The sequence below is a fragment of the Portunus trituberculatus genome, chromosome 41 (assembly GCF_017591435.1).
Source record: "Portunus trituberculatus isolate SZX2019 chromosome 41, ASM1759143v1, whole genome shotgun sequence".
Lineage (NCBI taxonomy): Eukaryota > Metazoa > Arthropoda > Malacostraca > Decapoda > Portunidae > Portunus > Portunus trituberculatus.
Genome location: NC_059295.1, coordinates 14,111,082 through 14,131,964, shown reverse-complemented (window position 1 = coordinate 14,131,964; position 20,883 = coordinate 14,111,082). Strand labels below are relative to the sequence as shown.

General features: G+C 38.9%; 1 protein-coding gene across 1 annotated transcript in view; it reads right to left on the bottom strand.

Moving 5' to 3' along the window:
• LOC123516532 (protein Rae1-like) overlaps window positions 1-20,883 on the bottom strand; it is a 49,434-nt gene that overhangs the window by 17,538 nt on the left and 11,013 nt on the right. The window contains exons 3-4 of the mRNA XM_045275961.1: window positions 3,832-3,927; window positions 2,907-3,011 (exon numbers count right to left, since the gene is read on the bottom strand). Of these exons, the coding sequence (XP_045131896.1) occupies window positions 2,907-3,011; window positions 3,832-3,927 (201 nt within the window). The remainder of the gene's footprint in view (window positions 1-2,906; window positions 3,012-3,831; window positions 3,928-20,883) is intronic.

Below are 20,883 nucleotides of genomic sequence, written 5' to 3'. Positions count from 1 at the left end.
TTCACCTACCACTCGTGCACATTTTCCCCTATTTTCACCTAAGCCAATCCCAAAATTACTTTTTGTGCATGCATATATTATTATGTGAAAATAAACATATTTATACTTTTTTGCAGTTTTATTCTTTTACTACAAAAGAAATAAAAAAAAAACTTTTTGGTATTGAAAAATTTACTTTTCTTCGATATAATATCATGTCAGACTGGACGATGTACATGGGAACAAGCGATCAACTCTATATATCCTAATATATATATATATATATATATGCACCATACTATATATGTTATATATATATATATATATATATATATATATATATATATATATATATATATATATATATATATATATATATATATATATATATATATATATATATATATATATATATATATATATATATATATATATATATACACACACACATACAGGCAACCCCCGCTTAACGAAGGGGTTGTGTTCCTAATAAACACTTCGTTAAGCAAATTCTAGTTAAGCGAACCAATTATAACAAGTTTAATCCCTGACTTGAGCTTCCATTAGAGTCCCAAGGACTTTGCCTCCTCATGCAGTGCCACTAGAGCCATTACCAGAACCTCCAGTACGAGTACACATTCTTTATCTACGGCGCTGACGGGAAAGGGGGCATGGCCTATTGAGATTCTGACATCGTCCTGACTATACCTACAACTAAAGTTAAATTGACAAGTCAATAATTAGTTATAAGGGTTTTATCTCCATTCTTAACCCTTAATGTACGGTAATTGTTTCGGGACCATTGTAGCATCATGTGCGGAGAGGCGGGGATAGTTCAGGGAATCATGATTTTTATGCACTAAACGTTTGAATCTCTCCCCCTCACTGTTGGTCCTGTGGCAAGTGGAGGTATCTGGCAATTTCTCTCGCTCACCTCCTCGAGCCTTGAGACATATGTTCCCACACAATAGGTCATCTTCTCCCATTTTGAGGCAACATTTTGCAACCCCTGTGACCTGGAGGGAGGAAACAGTGCTCCGAGTGATGTTATGTCAATGTTACTCGGTAGTGACATTGAGGATAGTGATGAAAATGAAGACACTGATTTTCGTTATTGAGACAGAAGAAAGTGAAGAGTTCAGTAGTGATTCTGATAGTGATCTGGGAGACAGATAAACCTCACGTACTCTCATTGAGGAATGCGCTGGTGTGTGTAACCCATGGTTACCTCTACAGGACTGTGCTTGTCAGCCTAGTCATGTGACTTCCATTGCTAATAAGAGTTGCCAGATTCCAATTATTATAGAAATCCACAATACTTGTAATATGTGGTTTCTTTTTCTTTTCCTGTTTTGTACATCATTTCATATACCTGAGTTTGCATTTTCAAGACATGAAAGTGCAAAAAGTTCCTACTTTTACATCAAATTAAAATGCCCAAAAGGAGGAGAGAGAGAGAGAGAGAGAGAGAGAGAGAGAGAGAGAGAGAGAGAGAGAGAGAGAGAGAGAGAGATCATGCACGCTGTGTTATCTTAGCGATGGGTTCTGCCATGGGTTCGGGGAGAATTTTTTTTATATGCAATAACTTTGCTCTCAGAAATCATAACATCTTAAAAACTACATTGTTGTACTCAGAACAACAAAGAGAAATATGCTTTTATCAGGAAAAAAATCTTGAAGCACTTTCGACAGGTGTGATTTTTTCCCGCAGTACCAGGTGGAAAAGTAAGTCAGCTCCTCGGATTTTAAGGGTTAAATATGGGTACAACATTGGCTTGGCTCTACATTATCGGTACCTCACCTGACTCTAGTGACATCCTAAAGACCGATGGTAACAGCTCACTGATGACTTCCTTGCATTCCTTAAGTATTTTTGGGTATACTCGTATTTCATCAGATCCTAGTGACTCGAGTCTTTTTTAGTTGATCTATCTCCTGTCCTACCATCTCCTAGTTATATGAATATTTGTCAGCTTCTCATTCTCTTTTGCTCTAAAAATCTGTTTGCTATGACTTTACTTAATTTAAGAGGGATGTTTCAAGACATTTATCCCATTTTTTTTTTTTTTTTGCTAACTCTCTTAGATCTACAAGGGGACTGGCAACTAAGTGGGCCTTTTTTTTTTTTCATTTTATGTTGCCCTGGGCCAGCTTTCTTAATCTTACAATGAACATAAATCTACTTGCACACACACAACCATGCTCACATATGAGACAATGTAGCTGCCAACCATAAGTATCTGTTAGTTTCTCGAGACAATGATTGAATTATGCACACATATCCATAACTCTCTCTCTCTCTCTCTTTCTTTCTTTCTTTCTTTTTTTATTTATTTATTTTATTTTTAATAGCACCTGTAGGCACATTTGAAGAGGTATGTAGGAAGTGATATTCAGCTTCCACCCATTAGTGGCGCAAGCAGTTTTATTTATAGTGGTACCCATATTAGGGACCATATCATCACCTAAACTCATCTTGGGTGTAAGGCAATTACACCTCCACCTAGAACCTGGGTATTATGGTGACATGTAGGTAACTTTAAACTACTCGGCAAATGACATAGGTAGCTTCAAAGCGGTATGTGGTGGGATTCGAACCTACGTGTGGACGTCTACCCAATCCAACGCTCACCACTTCATCCACTACGCCAACGCATCAAAGTATGGATGAATTTTCCCTCTTATATCATTGAAATAGCTAACATGTTAAAAATAAGATTTTCACAAATATTCTATATAGTAATTTTGAGTAATTTCACTTTCAATCAGATGAATATAACCTTTAGACCAAATATGAGCAGTATGAAATCAATATACATAATAGTTGTCTGTTACGTCCAGATCAATCCTTTTCCTTATAAATAGATAATGTTACAACCAGAAATAAGTCCCCACAATATTCTACACTACAGTGATCCACAACATACCTTGCTACCATCATCATGCCAGGCCACATCCATTACAGGCCCTCCCATAGTCTGTTGGGCTTTGCCTATCGTCTTTCCGTCTCTCTGCACCTCCCAGCACCGCACCTGTAACAAAGATAATAGTACACACAAGTTACTACTAGTCTTTGATGAATCAATAATTTTCAGACTATTTAAACTAAAAATTTAAATATTCGCAATGAGTAACCTGATGCACTACATAAAAAAAGAAACACTCTAAATACAGGTCACACATACATTCACATTAAATATGCCATGATGTTCAACAAAACTTTTTGTCTTGGTCAATCACAAATTTCTCAAACTGTGTAAATCACTTATCCCATACAATCTTTAATACAGTCCACAACTTTTCCTACTCAATCTTATCACATACGACATGCCCTTATTTGTCACAGAATATTTCTTCATACCTATCCCTGGAACCACAGAAACTAATCCAAGTAACCAATCTGCATTCAAATACACACTGCTCATCACTAATCAGGGAGTGTGCACCCTTCTTGATCCATTCTAACATACTACTACCTTGAAACTAAAACATACACATCTATTACTCTTTATGTTATACAAATATACACAGCTTTGACCAGTTGGTCTCTACATCGTTCACAAACGCTCACAAAAAGTTATTCTGTGACTCTAATATTGATAAAAACAAAATGATGATCATTGCTGCATCACAAAATCCCAATCTCTGTCCAGTTACGTTATAAGACTAATTAGGTAACTGGGGACAAACATCTCAAATCATTAATTTGTGAATTGATAGCTGCTTTCCATCTAGCCTTATCATATACCCTAATTTTTTGGTTTCTCAGACATTCTTTTTCATCCAATGCTCTTCACTGATCATCCCCCACAAAAGAATATATACAGTACTGTGCAGAAAAAGACCTCTTACATTATTGTCCCAACTTCCAGCAACCAAAAAATCTTGGGGAATGGAGGGCGGAGAGAATGCCATGCACTGGACTGAGTCATCTGGAGGATTAACAACCTGTAAATAGAAAAAAATAAGACAAGAGATGTGATTGTGTGTGTGTGTGTGTGTGTGTGTGTGTGTGTGTGTGTGTGTGTGTGTATTTACCTAATTGTATTTACCTAATTGTAACATACGGGAAAAGAGCTATGCTCGTGTTGTCCCGTCTCCATATCTATTAATGTCCAGCTTTTTCTTAAAATCATGAATATTCCTTGCGTTGACCACTTCCACGTCTAAACTATTCCATGCTTCCACCCTTCTATGAGGGAAGCTATATTTTTTCACATCTCTCCTATAAGTGGCCATTTTAGTTTTTCCCATGCCCTCTCGACATTCTTTCATTCCACATACACAGATCTTCCCTATCCATTTTTCCATGCCAATCATCACTCTGTATATTGCTATCAGGTCTCCCCTTTCTCTTCTGTTTTCCAGGGTCGGAAGTTGCATTCTTTTCAGTCTGTCTTCATAAGTCAAATCTCTTAAGTCAGGCACCATTTTCGTTGCAGCCCTCTGTACTTTCTCTAGTTTCTCTTTTTTTTTTTTTTTTTTTTACATTACAAGGGCACTGGCCAAGGGAAAACAGTGTTGGAAAAAAAAATCCCGCTGGTTGCCAGGCCCTGTTTAGAGGAAAGTAGGAGAAAGAAAAACAAAAAATCTAAAAGGAGGGTCCAGTTAACGTAAGAGGTGTCTTGACACTCCTCTTTTGAAAGAGTTTAAGTCATAGGCAGGTGGAAATACAGACACAGGTAGAGAGTTCCAGAGTTTACCAGTGTAGGGAATGAAGGAGTGAAGATACTGGTTAACTCTTGCATTAGGAAGATGGACAGAATAGGGATGAGAAGAAGTAGAGAGTCTTGTGCAGCGAGGCCGCAGGAGGGGGGAAGGCAAGCAGTTAGCAAGTTCAGAAGAGCAGACAGCATGAAAACAGCGGTAGAAGACAGATAAAGATGCAACATTGCGGCGGTGACTTAAAGAATCAAGACAGTCAGTTAGAGGAGAAGAGTTGATAAGACGAAAAGCTTTAGATTCCACCTTGTTTAGTAAAGCTGTGTGTGGATCCCCCCCAGACATGAGAGCCATACTCCATACATGGGCGGATGAGGCCTTTGTACATAGCAAGCAGCTGGGAGGGAGAGAAAAATGGACGAAGACGCCACAGGACACCTAACTTCTTGGAAGCTGATTTAGCAAGAGTAGAGATGTGAAATTTCCAGTTTAGATTTTAGTGAAGGATAGACCGAGTGTGTTTAATGTAGAGGAGAGGGGAAGTTGAGTGTTATTGAAGAAGAGAGGATAGTTGTCTGGAAGGTTATGTCGAGTAGATAGTTGTAGAAATTGAGTTTTGAGGCATTGAACAAAACCAGGTTTTCTCTGCCCCAATCAGAAACAAGTGAAAGATCAGAAGTTAGGCGTCCTATAGCATCTCGCCTTGAGTCATTTAATTGTTGTTGGGTTGGGCGTCTGTTGAACGCTGTTGAATAATGCAAGGTGGTATCATCAGCATAGGAGTGGATAGGGCATTGAGTCAGATTTAGGAGATCATTGATGAATAATAGAAAGAGAGTGGGTGATAGGACAGAACCCTGTGGAACACCACTGTTGATAGTTTTAGGGGAAGAACAGTGACCGTCTACTACAGCAGCAATAGAACGATCGGAAAGGAAACTGGAGATGAAGGTACAGAGAGAAGGATAGAATCCGTAGGAGGGTAGTTTAGAAATTAAAGATTTGTGCCAGACTCTATCGAAGGCTTTCGATATGTCAAGGCCGACAGCAAAGGTTTCACGAATACCTTCCGAAAGCATCCATTCATAGCCTCTGCCATTTCCTGGGATCTTCACTGCATACTCCATTTACTTCTAAACTTTCAATACTTTCTCTATTTTTGATGTTGTTGTTCACATGTCTGTAAAAAGCCTTGGTTGGTCTTTACATTTATCAATTATATCCTTTTCTTGTTTCTTTCTTTCTTCTCTTCTAATCAACACATATTCATTTCTTGCTCTTTTGTAACTTTCCCACTGCTTAATCCGTCTTTTCCTTCTCCACCTCTTCCATGCATCCTCTTTTCTTGTTCTAGCCTTTTCACATCTATCGTTAAACCAGTCCTGCTTTCCAACTTCTCTATGTTGTCTTATTGGTACAAATTTTTCTCACCTTCTTTGTATATTTTTATAAATTCCTTCCACTTTTCATTTGCTCCTTAGCACTCTTGAATTTCATCCAATTTGTCTCTTGAAAGAATTTCTTTAGGTTTCCAAAATCTGTCTTGGCATAATTCCATCTTCCCACTTTATATTCTTCATTTCTTCTAGATTTCTCTTCATCTATCACCTTGAACTCCAAAACTGCATGATCACTCTTTGCTAAAGGGCACTCCACCCTCATCTCCTCAATGACCATTGGCTCTGTACTAAAGACCAAGTCCAGTCTTGACGATGCTCCTCTCCTCCAAACCTAGTATCTTCTTTGACCCACTGAGTTAACACATTTTCCATTGCCAGTGTCAATAGTGTATTTCCCCATGTTGTCTCTGATCCTTCCATTGACCAGTCCTCCCAACACACCTCTTTACAATTAAAATCTCCCATCATTATAGTTCGTTCACAGCCACCCAACATTTCTTCCAGACATGTTCCTGTATCACTTATCATTTCTTCATATTCCTGTACTGACCATGCATTTGTCTTAGGTGGTACGTACACCACTATGTAGTGCCTCTTTTTCCTTCATTAGTTTCTGCTCTGATCTTTAGCACTTCTGCCTTTCCCATACCTTCTTTCACTTGATCCACCTTTATATCTTTTTAACCAGCAACATCACTCCTCCTCCCATCTTACCTACTCTATTTCTTTTCCAAACATTATATTTCCTTCTCCAACCATCATCAGGTCTTCTCCTCTCTCAGTTTTGTTTCAGTAAGACCCACAATATCTGGGTTCTTGTCCCTCAAGTAATCGTTGAGTTCTAAAATCCCGATATCACTCCATTTATGTTGGAATACATTACATTCCGCTCATACGTAAGTTTCTTTAGTCCTTTCTTGCTGTACTTTTCTGGGTTATGAACCACTTCCTCAGTCTCATATCCAAGATTCTCCAGAAAAACTCTTTCTTCTCCTCTTCTGTCCTCTCTTCATTTTTTTCAAAGCCTCCTTTCTCAACTCATTTAACATTTCTCTTTCCTTTTCACCGAGATCTCTTCTCAACCAAATCTTCCTTGTTGTTTCCTGCTGGGCTAGCCTCCATGACTTCTCCACCAATTCATCTACATCCTTTTGTGACTTAAGTTTGATTCTTATTGGCCTCATACCTTCTCTTGTGAACTTTCCAATTCTATGGAAGTCCTCTATTTCTTGTACTAGGTCTTTTCCTCCTCCTGCACCACATTAATGATATTATTTATCACCTTTTTATGTTTTCTCTCTCTCCATTTTACTCGGTGTCTTATCCTCCTCCACACCAAATATCACCACACATCTCTTTTTGTCTACAGTTTCCCTCACCAATGTCTCATTTGATTTAATAACCTTCACCACTTTCTCAGCAATCTTCTCTTCTATGATCTGTTGATCTATAATTTCAGCAAGGCCCAAAGTTTTCTCCCAGACTCTTTGATTTCCTTTTCCAGACTTGCAACTTTGTAATTTACCTCCTTTCTTTCCACTTCCTGACTTTTTTCCATTCAGCCTGCTTCTCCATCACTTTTCCTAGAGATTCTCCACATTTTTCGCAATTCACTTTAATTAGCTTAACTTCCTCTTTCAGTACTTCATTTTCCTTCTTCATATCGGCACACTCTTTCATTACATTGTCATAACTCGTTTCCAGGCCCCCATACTTTTCAAACAGTTTTTCAATTTTACCTTCCAACTCCAGAATTTTCTTCACATAAGCGCTCTTCTCCATTATTCCTTGAAATCCTGTGAAGTCTGATTCATCTTTCGAGTTCACGGCCGCCATGTTGCGCAGATGTAAACAAACCAGCTGATGGCTCAAACGCAGGCTACAGTTTATATTTACCTTCCTGGACATTATTTTGCTAATCAACAGTTAACATGACTATATGGAGACGGGACAAACATTACCAGCTCCTTTCCCACCTTGGTTACTCTTAGGCAATGGTAACTGTAGAATTAGAGATGATTGCTCTGGAGCTCAGCGACCACATCCGCCATCGACTGTGTGTGTGTGTGTGTGTGTGTGTGTGTGTGTGTGTGTGTGTGTGTGTGTGTGTGTGTGTGTGTGTGTGTGTGTGTGTGTGTGTGTGTGTGTGTGTGTGTGTATTCACCTAGTTGTAATTTTACAGGGCCTGGGTATCATACTCGTGTGGCCCCGTCTCCATATCTACACACATCCAACTTTCCTTTAAAACTATGCACACTCCTTGCTGACACCACCTCCTCACTCAAACCATTCCACACCTCCACACATCTTTGTGGGAAACTATATTTTTCACATCCTTCAAGCATATTCCTTGGCTATCTTTTTACTATGCGATCTTGTAGTTCTACTTAAGTTTTCCTCTCTCAACATCATTTGCTCATTATCCACTTCATCCAGTCCATTCAACAGTTTATAAACCTGTATTAAATCTCCTCTTTCTCTTCTTTGTTCCAAGGTAGGCAAATTCATTTCTTTTAATCTCTCCTCATAGGTCATTTCTGCCAATTCCGGAACCATTTTTGTTGCCATTCTCTGCAATCTCTCCAACTTCCTTATATGCTTCTTTTTATAAGGGGACCAAACCACTCCAGCATATTCCAATCTTGGTCTAATTACCATACTAATTAATTTCTTCATCATATCTTTATCCATATAATGGAAGGCTAATCCAATATTTTTATCAAATTATACGTTTCTCCAAACATCTTATCAATATGAGCCTCAAACTGCCCATGGTCTTGTATTATCACTCCCAAATCCTTTTCCTTTTCCACCTTTTTCAACACTACTTCTTCACCCATCTTATATGACCCTCTTGGCCGTCTTCCACTCTTCCCATCTCCATCACATGACTTTTGCTCAGATTAAATTCCATTTGCCACCTCTTGCTCCACTCCCAAATCTTATCCAGGTCTGCCTGTAAAATTTCACAATCTTCTTCACTCTTCACACACCTACACAACTTCGCATCATCCGCAAACAAATTAATATAACTGTTTACTCCTCTGGCATGTCATTTATATATACCAGGAAAAGTATTGGTGCCAGCACTGAGCCTTGTGGGACTCCACTCTCCACCACCAACCAGTCCGACTTTGCATCCCTTATTACCGTTCTCATCTCCCTCCATCTCAAGTAGTTTTCCATCCACTTTAACACTTTTCCTTTCAGTCCTCCATAAATCTCTACTTTCCATAACAGTCTCTGTGAGGTACCTTGTCAAAAGCTTTCTTTAAATCCAAATATACACAGTCCATCCATCCTCTCTCCTGTATTTTGTCAACCACTCTTGAATAAAAGCTCAGTAGATTTGTTACACATGACCTCCCTTTCCTGAAGCCAAATTGATGATCCGATAATAACTTATGATCCTCCAGGAACCGTATCCAATATTTCTTTATCACCCTCTCACAAATCTTACCGACCACACTTGTTAGAGACACAGGTCTATAGTTAAGAGGCTCTTCCTTACTGCCTCCCTTATAAATGGGCACCACTTCAGCTCTCTTCCACTCTACTGGTACTTCCCTGTTTCTAATGAGCACCTTATAATATCATATAATGGATCAATCAATTCTTCTCTACACTCCTTCAATAATTTTCCTGAAACTTCATCTGGTCCCATCGCTTTATCATCTTTAAGTTCCTCCAACATTTTATATAACTCCTTTTAGGTATCTTAATGTCATCCATGTGCACATTTCCTTGTACATTCTGTGGCTTTACAAACATTGTTTCTTTAGTAAATACTTGCTGAAACCTATTATTTAGCAATTCCGCTATATTCTTAGGGTCATCTACTATCCCTTGCTCTCCTTTTAATCTTTCAATGGACTCTCTCTTTTAAGTTTACCATTTATGAACCTGTAAAACAATTTTGGATGTTCCTTACTCTTGTCTACAATATCTTTTCAAATTTTCTTTCTTCCTCCTCCTTACCCTCACATACTCATTTCTTGCCACTCTATAATTCTCCTTATTTAGTATATTCCTGCTCTTTTCCATCTTTTCCAAGCCACATCTCTCTTTTCCTTAGCCTTAACACAAGTTGCATTAAACCAATCCTTTCTTCCTTCCTCTCTTGGTTTATACTTTGGTACAAATTTCATAACTCCTTCTTTATAATATTTCATAAAAATCTCATATTTCTTTTGCACTTCTCTGATTTGTAACATCTCCTCCCAATCTAATTTTCTGAAATAATTTTTCAAACTTTCTGTGTCCATCTTTCTATAATTCAATCTACCACTCCTGTATGTCTCGTCCTTCCTTCGCTGTGTTGTTGCTATCTGCATTTCCATAACCACATGATCACTCTTTCCCAAAGGACACTTGTATTGTATATCTCCACATAGGTACACTTCTCTTGTTAACACCAAATCCAGTCTAGCCGGTTCATCATCTCCTCTATATCTAGTATTTTCCTTCACCCTCTGTTCCATCATATTTTCCATCATTAGATTAAGAAATCTCTCTCCCATGCTTCTTCTCCAACACCACTTACTAGATTTTCCCAATCCACCTCCTTACAATTAAAATCTCCTACTAGTATCACCTTTCTTTTTCCAGATAATACACTTTCCAAACTCTGTAAAGTATCCTTGATCATATTGTCGTATTCCTTAATGTCCAAGAATTTGTTTTAGGAGGTACATAGGTCACCATGATTATTAATTCTTTTCCATCACTTTTTATCCTTATGCTTATCACTTCTGCATTGTTCTTCCCATACCAAACCTTATCCACATTTATTTCTTTCTTCGTCATAATCATAACTCCTCCTCCACCTTTACTCTCTATCCTTTCTCCATATATTATATTTATTATCCAAATTTATCTTTGTTTTTCATGCAATTTTGTCTCAGTCAAACACACTATATCAGGCTTCTCCACTATCATATAGTCTTGCAATTCCAATCTACTTGACAGTATCCCATCTATATTAGTATACATTACGGTCCACCCACTGCTCCTCTAGGGGTTCCTCCGTATTCCTTCTTTCCACATACCACTTTCTGACTCTCTCTCCTATAACTCTCCAAAAACTTTCTCTTTCCTCCTCAGACCGCTCATCATTTTTCCTTCTCGCCTCTTCCACCAATTCCTTATATCTTCTCCTCTCTTCCTCATTTCTATTCTTTCTCACAAACACCTCTTTACAACCTTCTATCTCTCTTAACTTTGATGTTCTATATAGGACATCCTCCAGATTGTTGTGACTTCAGTACTACTTTAATCGGTCTGTTCACTCCTCCTTATACGGACCCAGTCTATGGATCTCTTCCACTTCTTCTTGTAGGTCTTTTTTTTCATCATCATTTAGATTTTTGAACAGATCTCTTACCATTTTTAATTCTTCCTTAATTCTCTTAGGCTTATATGTTATATTTTGTTCTTTCATCCCAAATATTAACACACTCTTCTTCTTTTCTGCTATTTCCTTATCAATGTTTCCTTATTCTTCATTACATTAACCAGTTCCTTGGACCTTTCTTTTTTGTCTTCCTTCAACTGATCTTTAATTATTTCTTGTAATCCAACCATCTCTGCTTCCCTCGACTCAGTCCATTGTGTTTTCTTCAGTTCCCATTCCTTTCAAGCCTTTCATTCTGCTCACTAATCATTTCCTTAAAGTCATCTTTCTCCTTTACTACTCTCTCCATTTCTCCTCCAACCGTCTCTTGTATTTTTCAACCTCCACCTTCAAATGCATTCTCATCCACCAATCGTTTTCATTTTCCTCCAGTCTCTTAACTCTTTCCTTCAAAGCCTTGGAATTCTCTATCCTGCTCCTCCTCACTCCTCTGAACTTTTAATTCCTTCACTAACTCCTCAAATCTCTTCTCCAACATCACCAATCTACCTTGCATTGTTGCCCTGTTGAAGCTGGACTCATGCTTTGACTGGTCACTTTCGGTTTTGCTCCTGGGCCTCATCAACATATTTTGAATTTGGTAATTTATTCTTACCGGTCTATCCATTTTTCCTTACTTTTCCTGGGAACATGTGGGTGTGTGGTCACTGGGGCCAAGCCTGGTAGTTACGTGTGTGGTTGGATCGTTGGGCTGCTATGGCTGTCCTTTGTGGGTTCCCGCTCTGTCGTTTGGAGTGTGGAGGTTCTCCCACCTCCGATCACTCCCATGTACACATCACCAGGCTACGTTCACTCTGTACTCGTTCCTCGCTCTGGTCGCCTCATAGCAATAACTATTTTCACTCAAGCATATTGCTTGTTATTTAGATGCCGTTCATGCGCAGGAGGCACGTCCGTTCTCCACGGAGCACGGTGTGTGTAATTCACTGTTTGAATTGCTGCAGTCTCTGACGAGACAGCCAGACGTTCCATGGAACAGCTCAGAGCTCATTATTTCGATCTTCGGATAGGTCTGAGACCAGGCACACACACACACCGGGACAACAAGGTCACAACTCCTCGATTTACATCCTGCACCTACTCACTGCTAGGTGAACACTACGTGAAAGGAGACACACCCAAATATCTCCACCCCAGTCATCTGGCTTGTGAAGCCAGCGCTCTAACCACTGAGCTACTTTTTTGTGTGTGTGTGTGTGTGTGTGTGTGTGTGTGTGTGTGTGTGTGTGTGTGTGTGTGTGTGTGTGTGTGTGCATACATAATTCACCACACTCGTCTGCTGGTCACCCAGCCAGCCTTACCCATTATGGAGCGAGCTCAGAGCTCATAGACTGATCTTCGGGTAGGACTGAGTCCACAACACACTCCACACACCGGGAAAGCAAGGCCACAACCCCTCGAGAAACAACCAGTACCTATTTATTGCTAGGTGAACAGGGACTATACATTTAGAGGCTTGCCCACTTGCCTTGCCGCTTTCTGGGACTCAAACACGGACCCTCTCGGTTGTGAGCCGAGCATGCTAACCACTACATTACATGTTGTGTGTGTGTGTGTGTGTGTGTGTGTGTGTGTGTGTGTGTGTGTGTGTGTGTGTGTGTGTGTGTGTGTGTGTGTGTGTGTGTGTGTGTGTGTGTATTTACCTAGTTGTATTGTACAGGGTTCGAGCAGGGCTCATAGTGTCCTGTCTCCATGTTTCCATTTATCTAATTTTTCCTTAAAGTTATGCACATTATGTGCTGTAACAACTTCATTATCCAATGCATTCCAGTTTTCCACCATTCTTTGTGGAAAACTGTACTTTCCAATATCCTTCACACACTGACTCATCCTGATCTTTTCATGTCCTCTTGTCCTTCCATCTTCTGTCAACAGCACCAGGTCTTCTTTGTCTATCTTCTCAATGCCATTGACTATCTTGTACATTGTTATTAGGTCCCCACATTCTCTTCTATCTTGTAAGGTTGGCAGTCCCATTTATTTCAGTCATTCTTCATATGTTAGGTCCTTTAATTTTGGCACCATCTATGTAGCAATCTTCTGTATCCTTTCCAATTTTCTTATATCCTTTTTAGAGCTTAGAGACCATACCACCACTGCATATTCCAGCCTTGGACATACCATGCTTGTGACAATTTCTTTCATCATATTTTTGTCCATGTATTGAAATGCCACTCTTATATTAGTCAACATCTTATATGATAGTCCAAATATCTTGCTTATATGTTTTTTGGGGAGTCAGATTTTCCTGTATGATCACTCCCAGCTCTTTTTCCTCTTTAGTCTTCATTATTTGTTCCTCTCCCATCAAATAGTTCCATCCCGGTCTTCTCTTAGTCTTCCCTAGTTCCATTATGTGACATTTCTTGGCATTAAACTCCAATTTCCACTTCCTGCTCCACTCATAGATCTTGTTTATATCTTCCTGCAATAGCAGACAGTCCTCTCTGGTTTTGATAACTCTTAGTAGTTTTGCATCATTAGCAAATAAATTTATATAACTGTTTATCCCAATGTGAATGTCGTTTACATAAATGTGAAACATAATGGGGGCTAACACTGACCCTCGTGGCACTCCGCTAGTTACTATACCCCAAGATGAGTATGTATCTCTGATCACAGTTCTCATTTCCCTATCCTTTAAATAATCTCTGGTCCATTCTAGCAAAGTTCCTTGCAGTCATTCTATGCTCTCTAGTTTCCAAAGTAGTCTTCCATGAGGGGCTTTATCAAAAGCCTTTTTAATATCCAGGTATACAGTGCCCACCCATCCATCTCTGTTTTGCCATTTATAAACTTGTAGAAAAGTTTGGGTTCGTCTTTGCTTTTATTCACCACATCTTTCTCAAAGTTTCTTTCTTCCTCTCTCCTTACTCTAATATATTCATTTCTGGCATCTTTGTACTGCTGTCTGTTATTATAATTTCTCTGTTTTATGAGTTTCTTCCATGCTTTATCTTTTGCCTTTTTAGCTTATGTGCATCTAGCATTGTACCAACCATGTATTATTTTCTTAACTCTATAAACAGGTACAATATTTTTTACTCCTTCAATATATTTCTATAAGAATATGTCACATTTCCCTTGTACTGTCTTTCTGTACATAACATTTCTCCACTCAATATCAGCAAAATAGATCCTTAATTTTTCAAAATCCACTCTTGCATAATTTAATCTCTCTCCTTTGTAGTCATCTCTGTAACTTATCCCATCTCCCACCTGAATTTGCATCTCTAATGTCACATGACCATTTCTTCCCATTGGACTAAGGTATTGTATGATTGAAGGGGGCTCTGGTTTCTTTGTGAATATTAGGTCTAGCAAAGATGTTATTCTTCCCCCCTGTACCTTGTTGACTCCTCTATCCATTGATCCATTGTATTAACCATAGTCAACTGTAACACTTCCTCACTCCACTACCCAGCATTATACATTTCTTCCATCTCTCTCTAGTTCACTTTTTTGCAGTTAAAGCCTCCAACTAAAAGTATTCTTCTATCTCTTCTTATCATGTTATCTAGGCACTTAATCACCTCTATTTGCATATCTGTATGTTCTTCAGTTCCCCACGTATTAGTTTTAGGTGGCACATATGTAACTATAATTTTTCTCTTCTTCAGTTCTTCTGTTTTGATTGTTACTCCCATTACTTCCACTTTGTCCTCTCCATATTGCACATCCTCCACACATATTATCACGAACCATTATTAGCACTCCTCCTTCCCCTTTATCCTTCCTGTCTCTCCTCCAGCTATTATATCCCTCCTCTTTAAAGTTAACATGGATCTGATCTCTTAGTTTTGTTTCAACGATGCACATTACATCCAGGTCCTTCTCTTTCAAATAATCCCTAACCTCCAACATAATTGATAACAACCCATCTATATTAGTATAAGTCACTCTTAATTTCTTGCCTCTTCCACAACCTCCTCTTTCTTCCTTAGGTACCACTTCTTTAACCTCATATCCAGAACCCTCCAGTAAACATTCTTCTTCTCTATCTCTGTCCTTCTCATTTTTTTCCTTAGCTTCACTTCTTAGCACTTTCTCCTTTTCCCTCTCCTCTGGGTTCATATCTCTTTTTATCAATATATCCTTGTGTTCAGTATCATTAGCCAGCTTCCCTTTCCTAACCATAATTTCCTCTACTTTCACTTGGGATCTCATTCTCACTTTCATTGATCTCCTACCCCCTTCATTGTATCTTCCTAGCCTGATCACTTCCTCCACCTCCTGGTCTAGTTCTTGTGTGCTGTCTTCTACTTGTTTGATAACAGTTTTGGCCAATTCTCTCTCTTCATGTTCTCTTGTGAATTTATTTGGATTTTTCTTTTCCTTCAATCCAATAATCACGAAGCTTTTTTGTTATCCACTGTATCCACCATGTCTCCTTTATCTTTAATTACTTCAAATATAGCATCATTTGTGTTTTCCTGAATTTGTCTCTTTACAACTTCTGAAAATTTAACTTTTTCCTCTTCCTGTTCCTGCTTCCATTCATTTCATAGTTTCTTTAGCTTGTTTTCACCCAATCCACCTTCTACCCTGTCCACAATCCCATCCTGCACTTTAACCTGTAGTCTTGGCATGTGGCTTTTAGTACGTCATTTTGTATATTTCTTGCATCTCCTCTTTTAATCCCTAATTGATTGCACTGATCTTTTCACATTCTACCAATCTCAATTTCAGTTCTGTGTTTTCTGATGTCAGTCGGTCCTGTTTGTCCATATATACGATCCAAAACTTATTTAATATGGAGACAGGAGAATTTAATATGGCCCCCTCCCCCCCTGTACATATGTCTAGGCCAGTCTCCAGCTCCTGTTGTAGTTTTTCCCTGCGAGCTGCTCAGATGCGTCAGATGTGTGTATGTGTGTGTGTGTGTGTGTGTGTGTGTGTGTGTGTGTGTGTGTGTGTGTGTGTGTGTGTGTGTATTTACCTAGTTTACCTAGTTGTAGTTTTACAGGGCCTGGGCTTTATGCTCGCGTGGCCCCGTCTCCATATCTACACTTATCTAATTTTTCTTTAAAACTATGCACACTCGTTGCTGACACCACTTCTTCACTCAAACTGTTCCAAGTCTCAACACATCTTTGGAAATTATATTTTTAACATCTCTCAGACATCTTCCCTTCCTCAATTTTTTACTATGCGATCTTGTGCTTTGAATGTCATATTCTTCTCTCAGGATTAGTTTCTCATTATCCACTTTATCCATTCCGTTGATCAATTTATAAAATTGTATCAGGTCCCCTCTCTCCCTTCTCTGTTCCAGGGTTGGTAGATCCATAGCCTTTAGTCTCTCGTTATATGTCTTCCCTTCAAATACCGGAACTTTTCTTGTAGCAATTTTTTGTAGTCTCCAACTTCTTTATGTGTTTCTTTTTATGGGGGGGTCCACACAACTCCTGCATATTCCAATCTGGGTCTTATTATAGTACTTATCAATCATCATTTCTTTGTCCATGTAGTGAAATGCTACTCCAATATTCCTTAGCAAATTATGTCTCTGAAAATTCTATCAATATGGCTTAATGATTGATTGTTTTCTTCCATCGTCACTCCCAAGTCCTTTTCCTTTTTTACTTTCTCCAGTTCTACTCCATCTCTCATCTTATAGATTCCCACCGGTCGTTTTTCACTCTTTCCCATTTCCATGACATGGCTTTTGTCCACATTGAATTCCATCTCCCACCTTTTACTCCATTTCCAGATCTTATTTAGGTCTTCCTGCAGTATTTCACAATCCTCTTTTTGCTTTATAACTCTGCAGTTTTGCATCATACACAAACAGATTCATGTAGCTGTTCACTCCCTCTGGCATGTTGTTTATATATATGAGAAAAAGTATTGGTGCCAATACTGACCCCTGTGGCATTCCGCTTTCTACTGCTCTCCACTTGGACTTCATATTTTTAACTACCGTCCTCATTTCTCTCCCCTTCAAATCATTTTCCATCCATCTCACTGTACTTCCTTTTAAGCCACCCTTCTCCTCTAACTTCCATAGTAACCTTGCATGTGGCACTTAATCAAATGCCTTTTTTAAATCCAAATAAATAAAGTCAACTCATCCCTCTCTCTCTTGTACTCTATCAACTATTCTAGAGTTGAAACTCAGCAAATTTGTTACACACGACCGACCTTTTCTAAAACCAAATTGGCTATTTGATAATAATTTGTTGTCTTCAAGGAACTCGATCCATTGTTTCTTTATTACTCTTTCACACATCTTGCATATTACACTAGTTAGTTATACCTTCCGCTCTTATATATGGGAACCACCTCAGCTCTTTTCCATTCTATCTTATGCTCTTATACATGCGAACCACCTCAGCTCTTTTCCATTCTACTGGTAGTGTTCCATTTTCTATTGAGCATTTTATGATGTTGTATATAGGACTTGCTAGTTCTTCCCTACATTCTTTCAGTATTCTGCCTGAGACTTCATCCGATCCCATCGCCTTCTCTTCATCCAATTCCTTCATCAACTTTTATTTCAAGCTTGGTTACTTTAATCTCTTTCATATAGACAGTCTCTCTATTACCCGGTATCCTTTCAAATTTGGATTCCTTAGTAAAGACCTCCTGAAATTTACTATTTAACAGTTCTGCCAAACTTTTTGGGTCTTCCACCATCCCATTCTCTCCTTTTAGCCTTTCTATTGTTTCTTCTTGCCTTATTTTTCCATTATGAATCCGTAGAACAATTTTGACAATGTCCTTTTCAGTTCCTTTCCTCTTCCTTCCTCACCTTAACATATTCATTTCATGCTGCCTTGAAGTTTTCCTTATTTTCTGGATTTCTATTTCTCCTCCACCTTTTCTATGCTCCATCTCTTTTCTCCTTTGCCCTAACACACCTTGTGTTAAACCAATCTTTCTTTCCTTCTTCTTTAGGTCTATATTTCGGGACATGTTCCCTGACTCCTGTTTTATATATTTCCAAAAATAAGTTATATTTCTCTTGCACCCTCTCTGAGTTTTCCATCGCCTCCCAGTTAATGTTTTTTAAATAGTTCTTGAGGTTCTCAATATCAGCCTTTCTGTAATTTAATCGGTCTCCTTTGTATGATTCGTCTCTATCTTCCTTTCCCTCTTCAATATCCATTTCTAATATTACATGGTCACTCTTTCCCAATGGGTACTTATGTCTTATATCATCGTTCATTTGTATACCCCTTGTAAAAACCAGGTCCAATCTCGCTGGCTCGTTGTTTCCTCTGGATCTTGTGTTTTCCTTTACTCTTTGGTCCATCATATTATCTATCATTAGATTCAGGAATCTTTCTCCCCAGGCTTCTTCCCCCATACCACTTTCATTATTTTCCCAGTCCAGCTCCTTACAGTTGAAATCTCCTACTAATATAACTTTTCTCCTTTCTTTAATGACTCTCATTAGATTCCTTATTGTGTCATCTATCATGTCTTTATATTCTTGATTGGTCCATGAATTTGTTTTTTTTGGTGGCACATATGTTCCAATGATTGTTAACTCTTTTTTTATTAATATGTATCATAATATACAATACTTTTGCTTTTCCTTCCTCACACTCCACTTGGTCACCATCTATTTCCTTAACATTATCATGACTCCTCTTCCTTTGCCCACTCTGTCTCTCCTCCATACATTTCAGCCAGGCATACAATATCCAGTTCTTCTTTCTTTATGTAATCTCTTAATTCTAATTTACTTGATAAAACCCCATCTATGTTCGTTTACATCACTTTTAATCTCTTGCTCTTGTCACCTTTAGTTAAACTTGCTCCACTTTTTTCCTCATGTGTGTGTGTGTGTGTGTGTGTAATTCACCTTGGTTGCCTACTGGCCACCCAGTCAGTCTTCCCCATTATGGAGCGAGCTCAGAGCTCATAGACTGATCTTCAGGTAAGACTGAGACCACAACACACTCCACACACCGGGAAAGTGAGGTCACAACCCCTCAAGTTACATCCCGCACCTATTTACTGCTAGGTGAACAGGGCCACATTAAGAGGCTTGCCCATTTGCCTCGCCACTTACCATGTGTGTGTGTGTTTTATGTAAGAGGGAGAACTACCAAGGGCAAAAAAATGAATATTAGAAAAAAAAAAAGGCCCACTTGAATTGTAATCTTCATAAAAGAATCAAAGGAATTAGTCAAAGTTCAGCGACAAATGTCTCAACACCTCTCTTAAAAGAAGTTATATCATAGGAAGATGGAAATATAGAAGCAGGCAGGGAGTTCCAGTTTACCAGTGAAAGGTATGAATGATTGAAAATACTGGTTAACTCTTGTATTAGAAGGTTGGAAAGAATAGGGGTGAGAGGAAGAAGAAAGCCCTTTGCAGTGAGGCCACAGAAGGAGGGGAGGCATAAAGTTTGCAAGATCAATAGAGCAGTTAGCATGAAAATAGCAATAAAGGATAGAAAGGGATGCAACATTTCAGAGAAAGAGGCTGAAGACAATCAGCCAGAGGAGGGGAGTTGATGAGATTAAAAGCTTTTGATTCCACCCTAACTAATAAAGCTGTGTGAGTGGAACCCCCCTCCCCCAAAACATGTGAAAAGTACTCCATACAAGGACGAATAAGGCCTTTGTACAGTTAGCAGTTTAATTTACTTGATAAAACCCCATCTATGTTCGTTTACATCACTTTTAATCTCTTGCTCTTGTCACCTTTAGTTAAACTTGCTCCACTTTTTTCCTCATGTGTGTGTGTGTGTGTGTGTGTAATTCACCTTGGTTGCCTACTGGCCACCCAGTCAGTCTTCCCCATTATGGAGCGAGCTCAGAGCTCATAGACTGATCTTCAGGTAAGACTGAGACCACAACACACTCCACACACCGGGAAAGTGAGGTCACAACCCCTCAAGTTACATCCCGTACCTATTTACTGCTAGGTGAACAGGGGCCACACATTAAGAGGCTTGCCCATTTGCCTCGCCACTTACCATGTGTGTGTGTGTTTTATGTAAGAGGGAGAACTACCAAGGGCAAAAAAATGAATATTAGAAAAAAAAAAAGGCCCACTTGAATTGTAATCTTCATAAAAGAATCAAAGGAATTAGTCAAAGTTCAGCGACAAATGTCTCAACACCTCTCTCTTAAAAGAAGTTATATCATAGGAAGATGGAAATATAGAAGCAGGCAGGGAGTTCCAGTTTACCAGTGAAAGGTATGAATGATTGAAAATACTGGTTAACTCTTGTATTAGAAGGTTGGAAAGAATAGGGGTGAGAGGAAGAAGAAAGCCCTTTGCAGTGAGGCCACAGAAGGAGGGGAGGCATAAAGTTTGCAAGATCAATAGAGCAGTTAGCATGAAAATAGCAATAAAGGATAGAAAGGGATGCAACATTTCAGAGAAAGAGGCTGAAGACAATCAGCCAGAGGAGGGGAGTTGATGAGATTAAAAGCTTTTGATTCCACCCTAACTAATAAAGCTGTG